Below are 19,589 nucleotides of genomic sequence, written 5' to 3'. Positions count from 1 at the left end.
GGTATGTAAACTTTTGATCAGGGTCATTTGGGTAGTTTCTGTTGTCATTATGATTTAAAAAGGGTAAACACAGTTGATTGATAATAAATGGCTTCAGCCAAACACTAACCATGTGTGAAAGAAATGTATTTGTGTCATCATTCATATTCTCTGAAAAATGGGCAATAAATCATAAATTAGGCCAGGGTATTTAAATGTATGAGCACAACTGTATGGGGAACACATACAGTATACCAGGGATGTGCAGTCAGGGGAGGCATGCAATGAACATTAAAAAAAATAAAAAATAAAAATTCGAGCTTCGATACTCATGGGGTGGGATTGGGTGTGTGGTGTTGATTATGTAGCCCAAGTCCTATCCCACAACTTGTATCATTGTAGGGCTCCTGCGACCTATGGCAGCCTGTCAAAAGCTAAATACAGAGGGGCCTTTAAATACATGCTGACCAGGGGCGTAACTATAGGGGGTGCAGCAGTCGCGACTGCAACTGGGCCCTGTGATGTAGGGGGCCCATTCAGCCCCTCTACATATGGCCGGCAGCAGCATAGGCAGCTAGGGGTACCAGTGCACCATGCACACGGGTGGCTGGAGGTGGAGGGTGACTAGCAGAGCTCCATGCTCGACTATCGCACTGGCTGCTCTTTAGTTGTGCATTCCCCACATGACCTGTGTCCTCAGCCGGCTCCTCAGAGTACCCCTCTCCTGCTCCATGCATTGCCTTTCAGTCCGATGTCTGTTTCCCCAGCCAGAGTCCCGTCCCCCCCGCATCCGGCCCACACTGCACTGCATACTTCTCCCGGGAAAAAAAACTTTAAGCACACAGATGCAGTGCAGCCCTATGAGAGCCGGCTCGCCGGAGGACACTGCAGGCTTGTCTGCCAGCCCCCCTCCTCCCCCGTCATACACAGATGATGAAAGGTCTTTCTGGGAGATATGCTGATCACCCGTCCAGCACACTGGATGAAGCCCAGGCCAACATGGATGAGTGTGCGGCCTACAGCTTGGTCATGGTGAGTGAGAGGACCCCATCCCCCACACACCATTACATACCCCCTCCATCTCCCCCTGGGGACAGGGACCCCCACCTCCCCTGGGGACAGGGACCCGTTCTCATCTGGGGGCAGTACCTTTATCTGCCCTGGAGAAAATGACCTAATCTCTTCTGGGGACGGGGACCCCATCCTGCCTAGGGACAGTCCCCCAATGAGGCACCTAAAAATAAAATAATAAAAAAAAACTACTGATACCTGTGGTGGAACTACAGGGCTCACAAAGGTCATACCTGTGACCACACCCTGGAGTTCCACTGCCAGACTCGGAGGGAAGGGCCCTGGCTGGGGCTCAGGGGGGCCCTTCATGGTTTCTTGCATCGGGGCCCTGAAGGTTCTAGTTACGCCACTGATGCTGACACACTCTGTTTGCAGCAGACAGAGGTTGACCTCAATGAATAGCTTGGAGTCTTGGACCAATGGTAAAGTACCATTGGTCCCAGCTGTCCAATAAAAAATGCTGCAGTGGAGGCACGCCTCTCACTGCAGTGTCATAGAAGGGGCATGTGTCTTAAGCCTCGTACACACGGTATGATTGTTGGCCAACCGAGCATCTGATTTTTGTCAAAAGGGCGTGTGCCAGGAACTTGTCTTGCCTACTAAGGGTACTACGAGGAATTTCAGCTCTTGAGAGCACCCTTTTGGCCCCTTCTGCTAATTTCGTGTTTGGTGAGCATTGATTTCAAACATGCGTGTTTGTACTTTCGACTTTTGTATGACAGATTTGTGTACTGACTATACGAAAATCTGACGTCAAACTGTTGTCCGCCGAAAATGTACTAGCCTGTCATCCAACATTTGTTTGCGGAAAATTGGACAACAATTGGCAAAAGGAGAGCACTACCGGTAAGATTTTAGGACAACAGTCTGTCAACAGATAATCCCCAGCCAACAATCGTACCGTGTGTACAAGGCTTAAAAGACAAATGCCTTTTTCCAGCCCAGCCCTCTAAACTACAAGGAAAAAACGTGTTTATGGATATAAGATTTACCCACAATCCCATGTATTTCTCACACAATTAACCACTTGCTGCCTGCCATATAGCAGAATGGCTGGACGTAATATGACATGATCAAGATAACACAGCCCATGTGCGCCTGCAGCGATTGGGAATAAAATAGTGGTCGTGGCAACTTTTCATGTCAGACGGTATCAATTTTTGTAAACGCATTTTTTTGGGGGGAAAAAAAACTTTTTCATGAATAAAAAAAAAAAAAACACGAACGTTAGCCCGCTTTTCCCGTTTTTTTTTTTTTTTTTTTGTATAATGTGAAAGATGAAATTACGCCAAGTAAATAGATACCTAACATATCACACTTTAAAATTGTGCACACTTGTGGAATGGCACCAAACTTCAGTACTTATAAATCTCCATAGGTGACGCTTTACATTTTTTTTTACAGGTAACAGGTTTAGAGTTACAGAGGTCTAGTGCTAGGATTATTGCTCTTGCTCTATCGATTGCGTCATCTGTAACGGCCTTTTGGCTAAGATCAAGTGTAGTATCTGTTCTTATCAGTTGCCAAAGGAGGCGCTGGTCCATCCCTATAGAGGGTTTGGGCGGCGCTCTCCGATGGTGTAATTTGCATCCCGAAGGATGGTTTCGGTAGGGGCCACGTCGTGCCGCCCGACAGTAAACTGGGGGCCGATGCATGGTCGAGTCTGAGCCATCTGGAAGGATGCACCTGGTGAGGGCGGAGAAACACTGGGTCGAAGCCAGGGGAGGGGACCCTGGCAGACCGGCTTGGATTGTGGCAGCTTTAGCCCCAGTCAGTTTTTCGGGATTGGAACGCTTGTTCCCCTTTAGCCTGGAGGGGGGAACGGTCAGTACGTCCTGGATGTAATTAGGTGGGAGTGACGGGAGTGAGGGTGGGACCTGATGGTAAAGGGTCTCACTAAGCTCCTTGATCTCCATGCCTTCCTGATAGGGGTGGGGGCTGTTGTGGTCTGGGCTGGGCTGTCGGGGATGCTTTTGTTGGAAAGCCCATGGTGATGTGCCCCTGGAGTGGCAGTCCAGGGGTGCCTTCTTTCACTGTGCGTCAGCACTTTGATTTAGGCACCTAGGTCACGTCACCATTACACGCTTTTTTTACACCTGCCTCTAGGGCCCGGCCTTTTGGCTAGGACCAGAGGAATTTTTGATTCCTGGCCGGAGGGCCGGCCATTGTATCTCACAATGGTCACTTTTCACTCTCCTCTTCACTATCCCTTCCCCACTTTTTATTTATTTTATCTTTGTGTGTTTGTCACTGTGTGTCACTTCACGTTTGATTAGTAGGGTGTCGGTCCTCGGACCAATCCTGAACGTCTTGTGGGAGAGCGGACATAGGCCTTCTGGCTTGGTCCAATCTCCATGAGGGGGGGCCTACCTTCGGGGAAGCCCCCTACAGTACCAAGTACCTAGGAGGTTCTGTTTCGGCAGTCCTCCCGGGGAAAGGAGGGATTCCGGTTTCGTCCGGGTCCCACTTTGTTGAGTCTGGTACCTCAGTCCCTGTCTGGAGCCTAACGCCCCGGGGGATCAGGGTATGGTCCTTCTTTTGGAGGACATCAGGCACCCGTCTGCACTTTTTAGTGTGTCACTCTTTATGTGTGTGCACTTTTTTTATGCACCGGGTGGAAGTTTTTTGGGTGTGTTTGCACGCCATGGGCTTTTTCAAAAAAAAAAAAAAAAAAAAAATCTGTAACCTGTGTGCATCTGGATCTGATACTAGCCAGTGCCTCACCAGCCATGGACCTCACCGCACGTCCCTGCAGTATACAGTACATACCCCCACCCTTCTCATCGCACCACACAGAAATGACCAAAAACTCACTTTTGCACCACAATCACAGGCTGTAAGCATCATCCAAGCATTGCCAATACTTACGGTTTAAGCCCACGTCATGGTATGTGAGTATTGCCGGGCGATTGCCTTTTGGGGTGCCCCGGATAACGACATGCAGCATGCCATAGGGCGTCTCAATGTCATGTTCCTACAAAAGAGAAAGAGTACATTTATTGTCTATGGAAATTGGGTGTAAAAATCCTCCCAGTGCTTCCACAACCTCCTCCAAGCGCCTCCAGACCCTCCATCCAAAGCTTCCACACTCTATGCCCAGAGCCTCCACCATTAACATAGAGCCTTCACACCCTCTTCTCAGAGCTTCCACACCCACAACATACATGACACACATGAAAACTGGAACACAGAACAGGTCAACCCTGCACAGTATAACTGGGCAGAGAAAAACTCAAATGTACAAAGGCCAAACTATTGTAGGACAACTGGACACAAGAAAGGATAAGCTGACATGGGATGGGACAACCAGACAGGACACAGGACAAAAGAACAGGACAACCTAACAAGGGATAGGACAGGGCATCTGGGCACAGGGCAGGAAAACAGGGAAAAGACAGGTCCTTTGATGCAGTCATGACTGAGCTTTGCCAAAGTGTACCTTGAAGATTCTGAGGCCAAATGGGATAGGTGTTATGGTCCGATGAGACTAACATTTATTTAATCGGCCTTCATACCAAAACGATACGTCTGGCAGAAATCCAATGCAGCTTACCATCCAAATAACACACCATTCCTACAGTAAAGCATGGAGGTGGTAATATCCTGCTATGGGGGTGTTTCTCTGCAGCAGCGACTGGAGCACTTGTCGGGACAGAAGGAAAAATGGATACGGTAAAATACAGTCAAATTGCTGAGGATAATCTGCTGCCCGCTGTCAGAAAGTTGCCAATGGGAGGAAGGTTTACCTTCCAACATAACAATGACCCAAAGTACACAGCAAAAATGACTACGGAGTGGCTGAAGGAGAAAAAGGTTAATGTCCTTGCATGGCCTAGTCAGAGCCCAGACTTAAACTCCATTGAAAATCTTTGGAATGATTTGAAGACTGCCGCCCACAAACGGTCACCATCAAATTTACAGTGCCTTGAAAAAGTATTCGTACCCCTTGAAATTTTCAATAATTCATGCTACAACCAAAAACGTAAATGTATTTTATTGGGGTTTTATGTGATAGACCAACACAAAATGGCACATAATGGTGAAGCGGAAGGAAAATGATAAATTGTTTGCAACATTTTTTACAAATAAATATGTGAAAAGTATTGGGTGCATTTGTAGTCAGTCCCCCCGAGTAGAACCACATTTTACTCCAATTGCAGCTGCAAATCTTTTTGGGGATGTCTCTACCAGCTTCGCACATCTAGAGAGGGACATTTTTGCCCAAGGGGCGGAGCCAGTGATGTCAGAACAATCAATCACAGAAGTACCGGATAATGGATTGAACAGTGCGCCTCGAGATGTTCAAATCATGGGATTTTTTTTTTTTTGATAACCTAATCCTGCTTTAAAAAAGGTAAAAAATTATTCCCGCATTCTGTTTGAGGGATTGAGCACTCAGCACTTTATGGATATCAGTTATTATTCATTTATGATTAATTTAGAATAATTGTGCATGAATTTATATTTTATATTGTGCTCACAAGTATATTGATTTTTTTATCTACACTAAGTTCACATTTATTGATTATTTATTATCAGATATTTTATAGATTATTGGCTTAGATATTTAGAGCCAGGAGTATTAAATACTCCCCAGACTGATCATTCAGTGCTAGATCAGCACGACACCAACACACCCCATATATAATCCTGCTTTAAACATCTCCACAAATGTATCCCTGACCTGACTGATATGTTCCTTGGCCTTCATGATGCTAATTGTTCACTAAGGTTCTCTAACAAACCTCTAAGGGCTTCACAGAACAGCTGCATTTATACTGAGATTACATTAGACACAGGAGGACTCTTTAATTCTGAACAGCAGAGACCAGATAGGGTTGGGCAGGACTTTTTTTTTCCCTCAGAGAATAGGTGCGGTACTCCTCCTTTCTGAGTCACTCCTCATGTCCGCCCCCCTACCCACCTCTGGAACTTTCCCTTGGTTCTACCCTTTACCTATAGAATACAGAAAAGTATCATTATATGGTGCTAAATAGCATGGAATTTGCTAATGAAAGACAGTAAAATGGATCTCCTACAGCCAGAAACAACAGACCCCCCCCCCCCCTCCAGCAACAATAGATCCACACAGCAAAATAGGTGCCCTCAGCATAGATAGATAGATAGATAGATAGACCCCCCCCCCCCCCGCAGCAACTATAGATACCCATAGCAACAATAAATTTACCCAAAAACAATAGATCCCTCCACAAGAAGATAAATCTACCGGTATCTAGCATCAACAGACCCCTCCCTTAACAGTAAATCTCTCCCATCAACAATTCACCCCGCCCAGAAGTATTAGACCCGCCTCCCCCCCCCCCCCCCCCGCCCCACCAGCAGCAATAAATCCCCCAGTGAGAATAGACCCCCTCAGCAGCCAGCATCAATAGACCCCCCAGCACATCCTAGCACCCCTTGGCATATACATTCAGTGCTGGAGGTGCCGGAACTGTGTTCCCCCACGTTCCTACTGAAAAAAAAACCCTGGGGATAGGGGTGGGGTTGGATATTATAATGCAGGTAATGTTAACCTGATAACAGAGATGATAAGACTATGAAGAGGAATTCCACATTGGAGATGATATATAGACAGAGGTGATGGCAGACTGCAAATTATAATGTAGAGCAACATCTACATTCTGAGACAGCCAATATTAGAGCGCATATGTATACCAGAGCATGGATGGGACAAATACAGCATATACTAGCGGCAGGGTACATACTACACTTATGACATATACCAGCAGGGTATATAATATATATTACCAACAGGATCTACATTACCGGCAGGGTAGAGATTACCGGCAGGACCTACATTATTGGCAGGACATATAGTACCAGCAGGACACTGGTGGTAGTATATGTACAGTATGTGGAGCTCAGAATACAAGCACAGCTGATATACAAATGTGAAGTCAAGGACAGGCTATATACTGGACAGCAGAGATATTGATTACACAGCAGACATTACACAGCAGATATTGGGGGGTGGAACGCTGCACAAGTCAGATATAGGTCACACATACAGACGCAGAGCATCTCACCATGTGGCAAGCACAGAGACGCAGAGCATCTCACCATGTGGCAAGCACAGAGATGCAGAGCATCCTGACGTGTCCAGCACAGAGACGCAGAGCATCCTGCCACGTGTCCAGTACAAAGATGGAGAGCATCCTGCCATGTGCCCAGCACAGAGACCCAGAGCATCCTGCCATGTGCCCAGCACAAAGATGCAGAGCATCCTTATATGTGTTTAGTACAGAGATGCAGAGCATCCTTATGTGTGTTTAGTACAGAGATGCAGAGTATCCTGACGTGTGTTTAGTACAGAGATGCAGAGCATACCACCATGCATTAAGTACAGAGATGCAGAACACCCCGCCATGTGTACAGCCTAGAGATGCAGAGCATCTCAAAATGTGTCTAGCCCAGAAGTGCAGAGTATCCCGATATGTGTTTAGCACAGGGATGCAGAGCATTCCTACCTGTGATTAGTACAAAGGCACAGAGCATCCTGACCTGGGTGCTGAGCTCCACACATTTGTCCCTGTGTCTGTGCTGTGACATTGGCAGCAGTTTGTGACCTTGAAGCTGGGACATCTGGAGGAATCCAGCACACAGATCCCCCCCACACAGAAGAAAATGTGCCCCCCCCTTTAATATTGAGATCCCCGCAAACACTCACCCCATCCCAGCACTCCGGCATGTCTAGGTGACACTGGGCAGACCACAGATAAGGAATATAGAGATGGATTTAGACAGAGGCTGCTCAGCTGTGCAGTGCTTTATACAGCCTCTCCTCCTATATCCCCCCTCCCTCCTTTTACTGCAGAGACAGCAGCTGGCTGATTGGGCGACACACACACCCTCCACCCACACACACTCATCTTCATGCAAACCCTGAACACCAGAGACCCCCTGACACAGCGCTGTACATAATACATACACATCGCTCTGTGTAATATACAGCCACCATGTGGGACCAGCCAGACTCTATATCCATATACGTGATTTAAATATATAAAGAATGGGAAGGGGGAAGAGATGACATGGTGGATCCCTGACACAGCACCGGAGCATATAATATGTATAAATATATATTTGACCCATAGAGAGAAGAATGGACTCCTCTTTCACCTTCACCTCGCTTATTATCTTATTAATCCATTGTACCAACAACCCACACCACACTAGATTTGGCACTGATGGTTTTCAGTGTATGTGATACTGACATAAATTTACCACATGTGAAAATGAAATACTAAAATAAATTACTAATTGTGAGCCAAACCTCACCCCAAAACTTCAGTTTATCACTCAGAGCCGAAATAATCTTTCCTCTGATGATGGTGGTATTTTGCCAATTCACCAAATACACCAGCATGGGACAACAAGACACAGGACGGGACAACCAGACACAGGACAACCAAACACAGGACAACCAGGTACAGGGCAGGACAACCAAACACAGGACAACCAGACACAGGACGGGACAACCAGACACAGGACAGGACAACCAGACACAGGACGGGACAACCAGACACAGGACGGGACAACCAGACACAGGACGGGACAACCAGACACAGGACAGGACAACCAGACACAGGACAGGACAACCAGACACAGGACAACCAGACACAGGACAGGACAACCAGACACAGGACAGGACAACCAGACACAGGACGGGACAACCAGACACAGGACGGGACAACCAGACACAGGACAGGACAACCAGACACAGGACGGGACAACCAGACACAGGACGGGACAACCAGACACAGGACAGGACAACCAGACACAGGACAGGACAACCAGACACAGGACAGGACAACCAGACACAGGACAGGACAACCAGACACAGGACAAGATACAATTTGCCAAAAAGAAAGAACAACCTGACAGAAAACAGCTTGACACAAGACAGGACAGCATGACACAGAGAAGGGCAATGTGACATAGCACAGAACAATGTGATGCAGGACAGGCTGGCATGACACAAGACAGAAAAACATGACACAGGACAGCACTATACAGGACAGGACAACATGACATAGGACAAGAAAACATGTCAAAGGACAAACTGACACAAAACACAACAATGGGACACAAACCAGACAATGTGACACAGGACAAGATAGTACAAAGCAATAGACAATGAGACACCAGATAGGACAAGACAACTGTCACAGGATGGGACAACCTGACAGAAAAGTACAAGGTGTTGTAGTACAGTACAACCTGTTACAAGACAACATAAGTAATGGAACAACAAGACACAAGAAAAGGATAATGTAACACAGGGCAGAACAATTTGATACAGGATAGGAAAACGTCACACAGGACAAGACAAACCGACAGGACAGGACAAAAAAAAAGGATGGGAGAACCTGACACAGGACAGAACAACCCGAAAAGACCACAAAACTAGTACAGGACAGGATTGCTGCAGACAGACAGTACAACCTTAGACAGGACGGGACTTTATACAGGACCAGACATCCTGACACAGGATGGGAAAACATGCCACAGCAGAGGACAATCTGACACAATACAAGAAAACATAATATAAGATGGCACAGCCTGACACAGGAAACAACAATGTAACACAATACAGGACAATGTTATACAGCATAGGACAACCTGATACAGGAGAGGACAATGTTATACAGGACCAGACAGCCCAACACAGGATGAGACAACATGACATAGGACCAGACAATGTGACACAATCCATAACTTTGTGACACAATCCAGGACAGCATGACACAGAAGAGGACAAGGTTACACAATACAGGACACTGCGACCGTGTTATAGATAACCAGACAACCTGACACAGGACAGGACAATGAAACACAATACAGGACAAACTGATACAGAATGAAACAATGGACAGGACAGGACAACCTGACAGAGGATGAGATAATGTAACACAATTCAGAACAATGTGACAACTGGACAAGACAACCTGAAACAGGAGATGACACAATACAATGCAGGACAATGTGACACAGGGTGAGACAAGGTGGCGCAGGACAGGACAACACTATACAGAACCAGACAACATGACACAAGATAGGACAATGTGACACAGAAAGAACAATGTCACACAATATAGGGCAATGTGATACCGGATGTAACAACATGACACAGGACAAGACAATGCAACACAGGGTAAGACAACCTGACACAGGATGGGGCAACGTTATACAGAACCAGACAATCTGACACAGGACAGGACAACATAACACTGGATCAGACAATCTAACACAATGCAGGTCAATGCAACACAATACAGGACAACCTCACACAGAATGGAATGACAAGACACAGGACAGGACAACCGGACACAGGATGGGACAATGTGAGCAGTGTGGTTCCAGGGGACAACAGTTCCAAGTATGTAGTGACAGAGTGTATGGGGGAGGGGGAAAGGTATACAATTCTTTTTATACACCATTCATCAAAAGACAATTGGCAACCAATAAGATATCCTGACATGATCTATATACAGAGGAAAACTCACCTTCCAGTCAGTGTCAGTGGATGCAGAAAGGAAAGTATCAGCTGATTCCTGAAACCACAACAAATTGTGTTTATTACTACTGATATCAATGATAGGCTCTGCAGACTATCACTCCTAATCTTTCACAGAGTATAACCCCTAATACTAAACTCCTGGGTAAAGAAATGTTCCCTACAATGCAATATTGATTATAAAACATCATGACTTGTAGTAGACAACTCTATAAAGTATTACTCCGAATACTACATGTCAGTAGAGTAATGCTCCTAATACCATATGACTAGAGCAGCCTTTCCTCAACCTTTTCAACACAGAGGAACCCTTGAAATAGTTCTCCGGGTCTCAGGGAACCCCTGCTAAAAATGTGAAATCTACAACTCATGATACATTAGTGTGATGGTCATTGGGAAGAATTACCTCCTTACAGATAGCTAAAAAGATCAATGGTGTCAGTGGGAACTTATCTGAGAGGCAGAAATTGCCCAATGCTGAAGGAACCCCTACAACCTCTGGAGGAACCCTAGTTGAGAATCACTGGACTAGAGAATCACTCCTAATACTACATAACTCTGTAGTATATTACTCCTAAACCCACACACCTCTGTAGGGTATTACTCCTAAACCCACACACCTCTGTAGGGTATTACTCCTAAACCCACACACCTCTGTAGGGTATTACTCCTAAACCCGCACACCTCTGTAGGGTATTACTCCTAAACCCACACACCTCTGTAGGGTATTACTCCTAAACCCACACACCTCTGTAGAGTATTACTCCTAAACCCACACACCTCTGTAGAGTATTACTCCTAAACCCACACACCTCTGTAGTGTATTACGCCTGAGCCCACACACCTCTGTAGGGTATTACGCCTAAACCCACACACCTCTGTAGGGTATTACTCTTAACCCTGCATGACTAGTCTGTATAGAATTACTCCTAATACTACATATCAGTAGAGTATTACTCCTAATCCTCACATATCTGTAGAGCATTAATCCTAATCCTGCCTGACTCTGTAAAGCACGTGTCAAACACAAGGCCCATGGGCCAAATCCGGCCTACCAAGCCATGACATGTGGCCCTAGCACCTCTCCTGCAGCTGCCGCAAGCCCCTCGTCTCTACCCCCGCCTTGTCTCAGCAGTTGGCAGCAGAGAGGACAGAACTTCTCCGCCAGATCCTGCGGTTCTCCATGTAGCCACGGAGAGGCTGGTCTCTGCAACCCCCCAACACCCATTTTAGCAGTTGGCAGTAGAGGGGAGGACAGACAGAACTCTGTACAGCTGCAGCACCCCCTCGTCCCTGCCTCCCCTGGTCTCAGCATTCAGCAGACTCTGCCAGCTGACTCCAGCCCTCTTCTGGTCCTCCACCAGACCCTGCACTTTCTGCTTCCATCTCCGCCCCCCCCCCCCCAGCTCCTTTCGGGCAGCAGGACATGGAATGGGGGTGGGGGGACTCTTGGGGTGCACTGTGATGTAAGGGAGGATGGAGGACCGTTGACTTCTGATGGTGGGGGGGGGGGGGGAGGCCTTGACGTCTGATATAAGGCGGAGGGGACGGGTACTTTGGAAATCTAGTCTTACAGATAAAACTGGCCCTTTGAGGGTAACCATAATGCTGATTGCGGCCCATAATGAAATGAAGTATGACAACCCTCTGCGGTACTAATCCTGCATCACTCTGTAGAGTATCACTCCTAATCCTACACAGATTTATAAAATATTACTCATAATAGTACATGACTTTGTACAGTATCACTCCTAATCTTACAGGACTCAGCAGAGTATCACTCCTAATCTTACAGGACTCAGCAGAGTATCACTCCTAATCTTACAGGACTCAGCAGAGTATCACTCCTAATCTTACAGGACTCAGCAGAGTATCACTCCTAATCTTACAGGACTCAGCAGAGTATCACTCCTAATCTTACAGGACTCAGCAGAGTATCACTCCTAATCCTACACAGATTTGTAAAATATTACTCTAATACTACATTCATTAATACTACAAATGATGTTTTACAATTTATTGCTGGAATACAGATTCTCATGAAAACATTTTGTTATCAGATATACAATGCTTAATATTAATAATGACACCTTCTCAGTCTATATACCAGTGGAAATGCTTTTTTTTTCTTTTTAAAATGGAGGGAATGAAGACATTTCTTGTATTGCCTTTGATTTTAGCAAGTTAGGTAAGTAAGATTAGAAGGAAGGTAGATCTGTAGGTAGGTGAAGGTAAGTGAGGCGCAGAGAAGGGAGATTTGCAGGTGGATGTAGGTAAGTGAGGGTAAAGGAAATATAGATCTGCAGGTGGGTGTAGGTAAGTGATGGTTAAGGGAACTCTATATGTGGGTGTAGGTAAGGAGTTAAGGGAAGTGAGATCTGCATGAGGCTGTAGGTAGTGAGGGTGCAGGGAGAAGGTAGGTACAGGTGAGAATCGGTAAGTGAGGGTGCAGAGAAGACACATGCTGGTGGGTGTAGATAAGTGAGGGTTCGTGAAGAGGATAGGTACAAGTGGGAGTAAGTGAGGGTGCAGGGAGAGGAGAGGTTTGGGTGGGAGTAGGTAAGTGGGGGTGCAGGGAGAGGAGAGGTGTGGATGGGAGTAGGTAAGTGGGGGTGCAGGGAGAGCAGAGGTGTGGGTGGGAGTAGGTAAGTGAGGGTGCAGGGACAGGAGAGGTGTGGGTGGGGGTAGGTAAGTGAGGTGTAGGCAGAGGAGAGGTGTGGGTAATAGTAGCTAAGTGAGGGTGCAGGGAAAGGATACATGCTGGTGGGTGTAGGTAAGTGAGGGTTCAGGGAAAGGATAGTTGCTGGTGGGTTTAGGTAAGTGGAAAAGCAGGGAAAGGACAGGTGCTATTAGGTGTAGGGTAAGTGATAAAGCAGAGAGAGAGAGGATAGATGTAGGTGGATGAAGGTAAGTAGGGGTTAGAGGACTGGTGCTAGGGGGTGTCCGTGGTGTTGCAGGAGCACAGCCTCGATGACACTCACCATCTCTGTGTCTTGCCCTCTCAGTAGGGGTTTCTCTTCAGGGAAGCGCAGCTCACTCATTCCCGTAATACTGAGCTCCGGCAGCAGCAAACCTGCAGATTAATACAAAACAATTTACCAGGACAGCAGCCTGCAGACAATATCTGCCCCACTACTCAACCTGCAGACAATATCTGCCCCACTACTCAACCTGCAGACAATATCTGCCCCACTACTCAACCTGCAGACAATATGGGGATATAGAAATAGTGTCTCGGTATAGAAAATCTGAGTATTGATAAAGGGTCTCGATGTAGACAGTTGGGGTATAGATGTGGGGTCTCAATATAGACAGTCCAGGTATTGATGGTGTGTCTCGGTATAGAGAGCAAGGATATTGAGGAGAAGTCTCAGTACAGACAGTCAGGATATTGAGGTGTCCCGAAGTAGTCAGGGTATTGATGAGGTGTCTTGGTATAGACAGTGAGGGTACTGATGAGGTGTCTTTGTGTAGATAGTCAAGGTATGGATGAGGTATCTTGGTATTGACAGTCAGGTTACTAATTAGGGGTATTGATGAGGGGTCTTGGATAGAGACAGCCAGAATAATGATGAGATGTCTCGATATAAACAGTGGAGTAGTGATGAGGGGTCTCATTGTAGAAAGTCGGGGTATTGTTGAGGGGTCTCAGTATAGACAGTCAGGATATTGATGAGGGGGTCTCATTTGGGATATTGATGAGGGGTCTTGGATAGAGACAGTCAGAGTATTGATGAGGTGTCTCAGTCAGTAAAGACAGTGGGGGTATTTATGAGGGATCTTTGTATAGACAGTCAAGATATTGATGAGGGGTCTCAATACAGACAGTTGGGATGTTGATGAAGTGTCTCAATATAGACAGTTGGGATATTAATGAAGGGTCTCATACAGAGACAGTCAGGCCGTTGATGAGGGGTCTTAGAATAGATAGTCAGGGTATTGATGAGGGGCCTTAGTATAGAGAGTCAGGGCATTGATGGGGTGTCTCGGATAGAGACAGTCAGTCTCCGATGTTTGCTGACTCACCCTGGTGTCACAATGAGGTGCGATCAGTTACGTAGTTCCTGATTGGAAACTGTGAACTTCCAGCTGCTGAATCTTCTCCTGAGAAACCTCAATATAACCCTCTATATACCCTTTATCTGTATATAAACATCATCTCCATATACACCTCAGCCCCTTTCTATATACCCTTCATCTCTATATAACCATCAGCCGCCCTCTATATACCCCTCATCTCTTTATAACCTTCAGCCCCCCTTTATATACCCATCAGCCCCCCTCTATATAACCATCAGCCCCACTCTATATACCCCTCATCTCTATATAACCATCAGCCCCTCTCTAGATACCCCTCATCTTTATTTAACCATCAGCCCCCCCTCTATATACCCTCATCTTGATATAACCATCAGCCCCACTCTATATACCCCTCATCTCTATATAACCATCAGCCCCCCTCTATATACCCCTCATCTCTATATAACCATCAGCCCCCCTCTATATACCTCTCATCTTGATATAACCATCAGCCCCACTCTATATACCCCTCATCTCTATATAACCATCAGCCTCCCCTCTATATATCCCTTATCTTTATATAACCATCAGCCCCCATCTATATACCCCTCATCTTTATATAACCATCAGCCCCATCTATATATCCCTCATCTTTATATAACCATCAGCCCCCTCTATATACCCCTCATCTCTATATAACCATCAGCCCCCCTCTATATAACCCTCATCTCTATATAACCATCAGCCCCCCTCTATATACACCTCATCTCTATATACCCCTCATCTCCATATACACCTCAGCCCCTTTCTATATACCCTTCATCTCTATATAACCATCAGCCGCCCTCTATATACCCCTCATCTCTTTATAACCTTCAGCCCCCCTTTATATACCCATCAGCCCCCCTCTATATAACCATCAGCCCCACTCTATATACCCCTCATCTCTATATAACCATCAGCCCCTCTCTAGATACCCCTCATCTTTATTTAACCATCAGCCCCCCCTCTATATACCCTCATCTTGATATAACCATCAGCCCCACTCTATATACCCCTCATCTCTATATAACCATCAGCCCCCCTCTATATACCCCTCATCTCTATATAACCATCAGCCCCCCTCTATATACCTCTCATCTTGATATAACCATCAGCCCCTCTATATACCCCTCATCTCTATATAACCATCAGCCTCCCCTCTATATATCCCTTATCTTTATATAACCATCAGCCCCCATCTATATACCCCTCATCTTTATATAACCATCAGCCCCATCTATATACCCCTCATCTTTATATAACCATCAGCCCCCTCTATATACCCCTCATCTCTATATAACCATCAGCCCCTCTCTATATAACCATCAGCCCCCCTCTATATAACCCTCATCTCTATATAACCATCAGCCCCCCTCTATATACACCTCATCTCTATATACCCCCATCTCCAAATACCCCTCCGCCCCCCCTATATACTCCTCATCTCTATATACCCTTTAGCCCCCCCCCCCCTATATACACCTCATCTATATATTTCTCAGCCCCCCTCTATACACCCCACTTTCTCTATATACCCGTCATCCTCTTCCCAAATTACTCCTCATCCACCCCTTTCATACACCCCCCTCAATATATCCCTCACCCCCCCCCCCCCCCCATGTATCTTTCACCCCTGAAAAGACCCCCAATCCTACAATTTATCTTTTATTCCTGCATAGACCCCCTCCTCCCTCCCTTTTCTATACTGTATACCTTTCATCTCTTAATATTCCCTTCAACATATCATTCACCTCTCCTCCTCTATATACCCCTCATCCCTCATCCCCAAATTATCCTTCTAATCCCTCAATTTATCTTCATCCAATATATATATATATATATATATATATATATATATATATATATATATATATATATATATATATATATATATATATATATATATATATACACACACATACACACATACATACATACATACACATACACACCCCTCACCTTCTCCCCAATATACACCTCATCCACTCTTATATACCCCCTCAATATTGCTCACCCCCTCCTCTACATAGCCCCTATTCCCAGTATATCTTTCTATATACCCCTTGACCCCTCTTCTAAACAGCTACCCCACCCTACCATCCCCTCCTCCATTTATCTCTAACCCATCCATATAACTGCATGGTAAGCCTCAGGAAAGCCCCCATCCAAGCACCCTCCAAATATTTAGCACCCTCCACCTCCTAAAGACATACATAGCATATCTCTGACACCTCCAGCTCCTCCGTCTCCCCCATCTATCCTCCGCTTGCCTGTGAAAATCCCTCATTTTGAAATCTCCCCCCACTATTTACCCCAGCCTCCCCATTCCAATCTTCCATCCCTCGTCTGCAACCTCTAAATGATCCCCCAGCGTCCCTCAGTGCTACATTTCCAGCCTCCCCGTTCTGCGTGGAGTGTGAAAGTTCCCTTCTCTGAACTTCCAGCAGCTGCAGTAATCCTATCTCATGCTGCAGCAGCTGCGACTGTGATGGGTGCTGTGCTCCGGATGGACACTCACCTCTCTCCTCCCCATGCCACAGAGACATCAGGGAGGAAAACATCTTCTAGCATCTGCATGCAGAGCCCTGACTCAATCCTCGCTCTCTGCCAACAGACTACACCCATCCCTCTCACTGCCAGATTCACCCTCCCCCTACCGGGCACAAACCTCACACCCACCTGTGCCCTACACTACCGACCCTCCTCCAACTGACTCCGTCCTGACACCCACCTCTGCTCTAGACCACCGACCCTCTTCTACCTGACTCCATCATCACACCCACCTCTGTTCTACACCACCTGACACCATCCTCATACCCGCTTATGCTCTACACCATTGACCCTCCTCATACCCACCTCTGCTCTACACCACTGACCCTCCTCCACCTGACACCATCCCCACACCCACCTGTGCCCTACACTACTGACCCTCCTCCTCCTGACACCACACTCACCTGTACCCTACACTACTGACCCTCCTCCAGCTGACACCTACCTCTGCACTACACCACCGACCCTCTTCCACCTGACTCCGTCCTCACACCCACCTCTGTTCTACACCACGACCCTCCTCCACCGGACACCATCCCCACACCCACCTGTGCCCTACACTACTGACCCTCCTCCTCCTGACACCATCCTCACACTCACCTGTACCCTACACTACTGACCCTCCTCCAGCTGACACCTACCTCTGCACTACACCACCGACCCTCTTCCACCTGACTCCGTCCTCACACCCACCTCTGTTCTACACCACGACCCTCCTCCACCGGACACCATCCTCATACCCACCTCTGCTCTACACCAACGACCCTCCTCCACCTAACACCATCCTCACACCCACCTCTGCTCTACACCCCTGGCCCTCCTCCACCTGACACCATCCTCACACCCACCTCTGCTCTACACCACTGGCCCTCCTCCACTTGACGCCATCCTCATACCCACCTCTGCTCTACACCACCGGTCCTCCTCCACCTGCTACCATCCTCAAACCCACGTCTGCTCTACACCATCCTCACACCTACCTCTGCTCTACACCATTGACCCTCCTCCACCTGACACCATCCTCACACCCACCTCTGCCCTACACTACCAACCCTCCTCCACCTGACACCCACCTCTGCCTTACACCACCAACCCTCCTCCAACTGACACCATCCTCATACTCACTTCTGCTCTACACCATCGACCCTCCTCCACCTGACACCATCCTTATACCCACTTCGGTTGTACACCATCGACCCTCCCCCACCTGACACCATCCTCACACCCACCTCTGCTCTACACCAATGTTTCTCAGCTCCAGTCCTCAAGTACCCCTAACAGATCATGTTTTCTGGCTTTCCATTATTTTGCACAGGTGATCTGATCAGTTTCACTGCCTTAGTATTTACCACAGCCATTTAATCTGAGGGAAATCCTGAAAACATGACCTGTTGGGGGTAGGACTGGAGTTGAGAAAAACTGCACTACACCACCGGCCTTCCTCCACCTGACATCATCCACACACCCACCTCTATCCTACACCACCGGCCCTCCTCCACCTGACATTATCCTCACACTTACCCCTGTCTTATACTACCAACTCTCTTCCACCTGACACCATCCTCACACCCACCTCTATCCTACACCATGACCCTCCTCCTCTACCTGAGATCGTCCTCACACCCATCCCTGTCCTATACTACCAACCCTCCTCGACATAACACCATCTTCACACCCACCTCTATCCTACACCATGAACCTTGGCCACCTAACTCCATCCTCACACGCGCCTCTGATTTACACCACCGACACTCCTTTGCCTGACACCATCCTCACACCCACCTCTGCTCGACACCACTGACACTCCACCTGACACCTTCCTCTCACCCACTTCTGCTCTACACCACCGATCCTCCTCCACCTGACATTGTCTTCACATCACACTCTGCCTTACAACCCCGAACCCCGTCCATCTGACACTACCCTCACACCCACCTCTGTCCTATACCACGATCCTCCTCGACCTGACACCATCCTCACACCTACCTCTGCCCTACACTACTGACACACCTTCACCTAACATTGTCTTCACATCCAACTCTGCCTTACAACCCCGACACTCCACCGGGCATCATCCCCACATGGAACTCTGTTCTAAACTGTTCTCTCTCTCTCCATCTGATAGCATACTCAAACCCACCTCTATTCTACACCATGACCCTCCTCCACCTGACACTGTCCTCTCACCCACCTCTGTCCTACACTACTGACCCTCCTCCACCTGACACCATCCTCACATCCCTGACCCTCCTCAATATGACATGGTCCTCACACCCACCCTTGCCCTACACCACTGACCCTCCTCCACTTCTGCCTTACACTGTCCCTCTGACACCATCCTCTCACCCACCTCTACTCTACGCCACTGATCACAACCTAAACCTACACC

The 19,589-nt window shown here is 47.2% G+C and overlaps 1 protein-coding gene and 1 pseudogene across 7 annotated transcripts in view; one reads left to right on the top strand and one right to left on the bottom strand.

The window, feature by feature from the left end:
* Nucleotides 1-19,589, bottom strand: part of NDRG4 (NDRG family member 4) — a 68,286-nt gene that overhangs the window by 25,240 nt on the left and 23,457 nt on the right. For 3 of the 7 annotated variants that reach the window (XM_077453750.1, XM_077453746.1, XM_077453759.1), the window contains exons 2-4: nucleotides 13,570-13,661; nucleotides 10,578-10,625; nucleotides 3,919-4,024 (exon numbers count right to left, since the gene is read on the bottom strand). In XM_077453750.1, coding sequence (XP_077309876.1) covers nucleotides 3,919-4,024; nucleotides 10,578-10,625; nucleotides 13,570-13,661 — 246 coding nt within the window. Of the gene's footprint in view, nucleotides 1-3,918; nucleotides 4,025-7,738; nucleotides 7,886-10,577; nucleotides 10,626-13,569; nucleotides 13,662-17,168; nucleotides 17,227-19,589 lie in introns of those variants that run through there. The other 4 variants (XM_077453739.1, XM_077453756.1, XM_077453762.1 and 1 more) reach the window with 2 other exon arrangements.
* LOC143956165 (U2 spliceosomal RNA) lies at nucleotides 2,521-2,608 on the top strand (annotated as a pseudogene).

This window comes from Lithobates pipiens, unplaced genomic scaffold (assembly GCF_037356315.1).
Source record: "Lithobates pipiens isolate NorthernLeopardFrog02 unplaced genomic scaffold, aLitPip1_a1.2 Scaffold_10, whole genome shotgun sequence".
Classification (NCBI taxonomy): Eukaryota; Metazoa; Chordata; class Amphibia; order Anura; family Ranidae; genus Lithobates; species Lithobates pipiens.
Note: the sequence above shows the minus strand (reverse complement) of the source record. Positions and strands in the feature narration are given on the sequence as shown.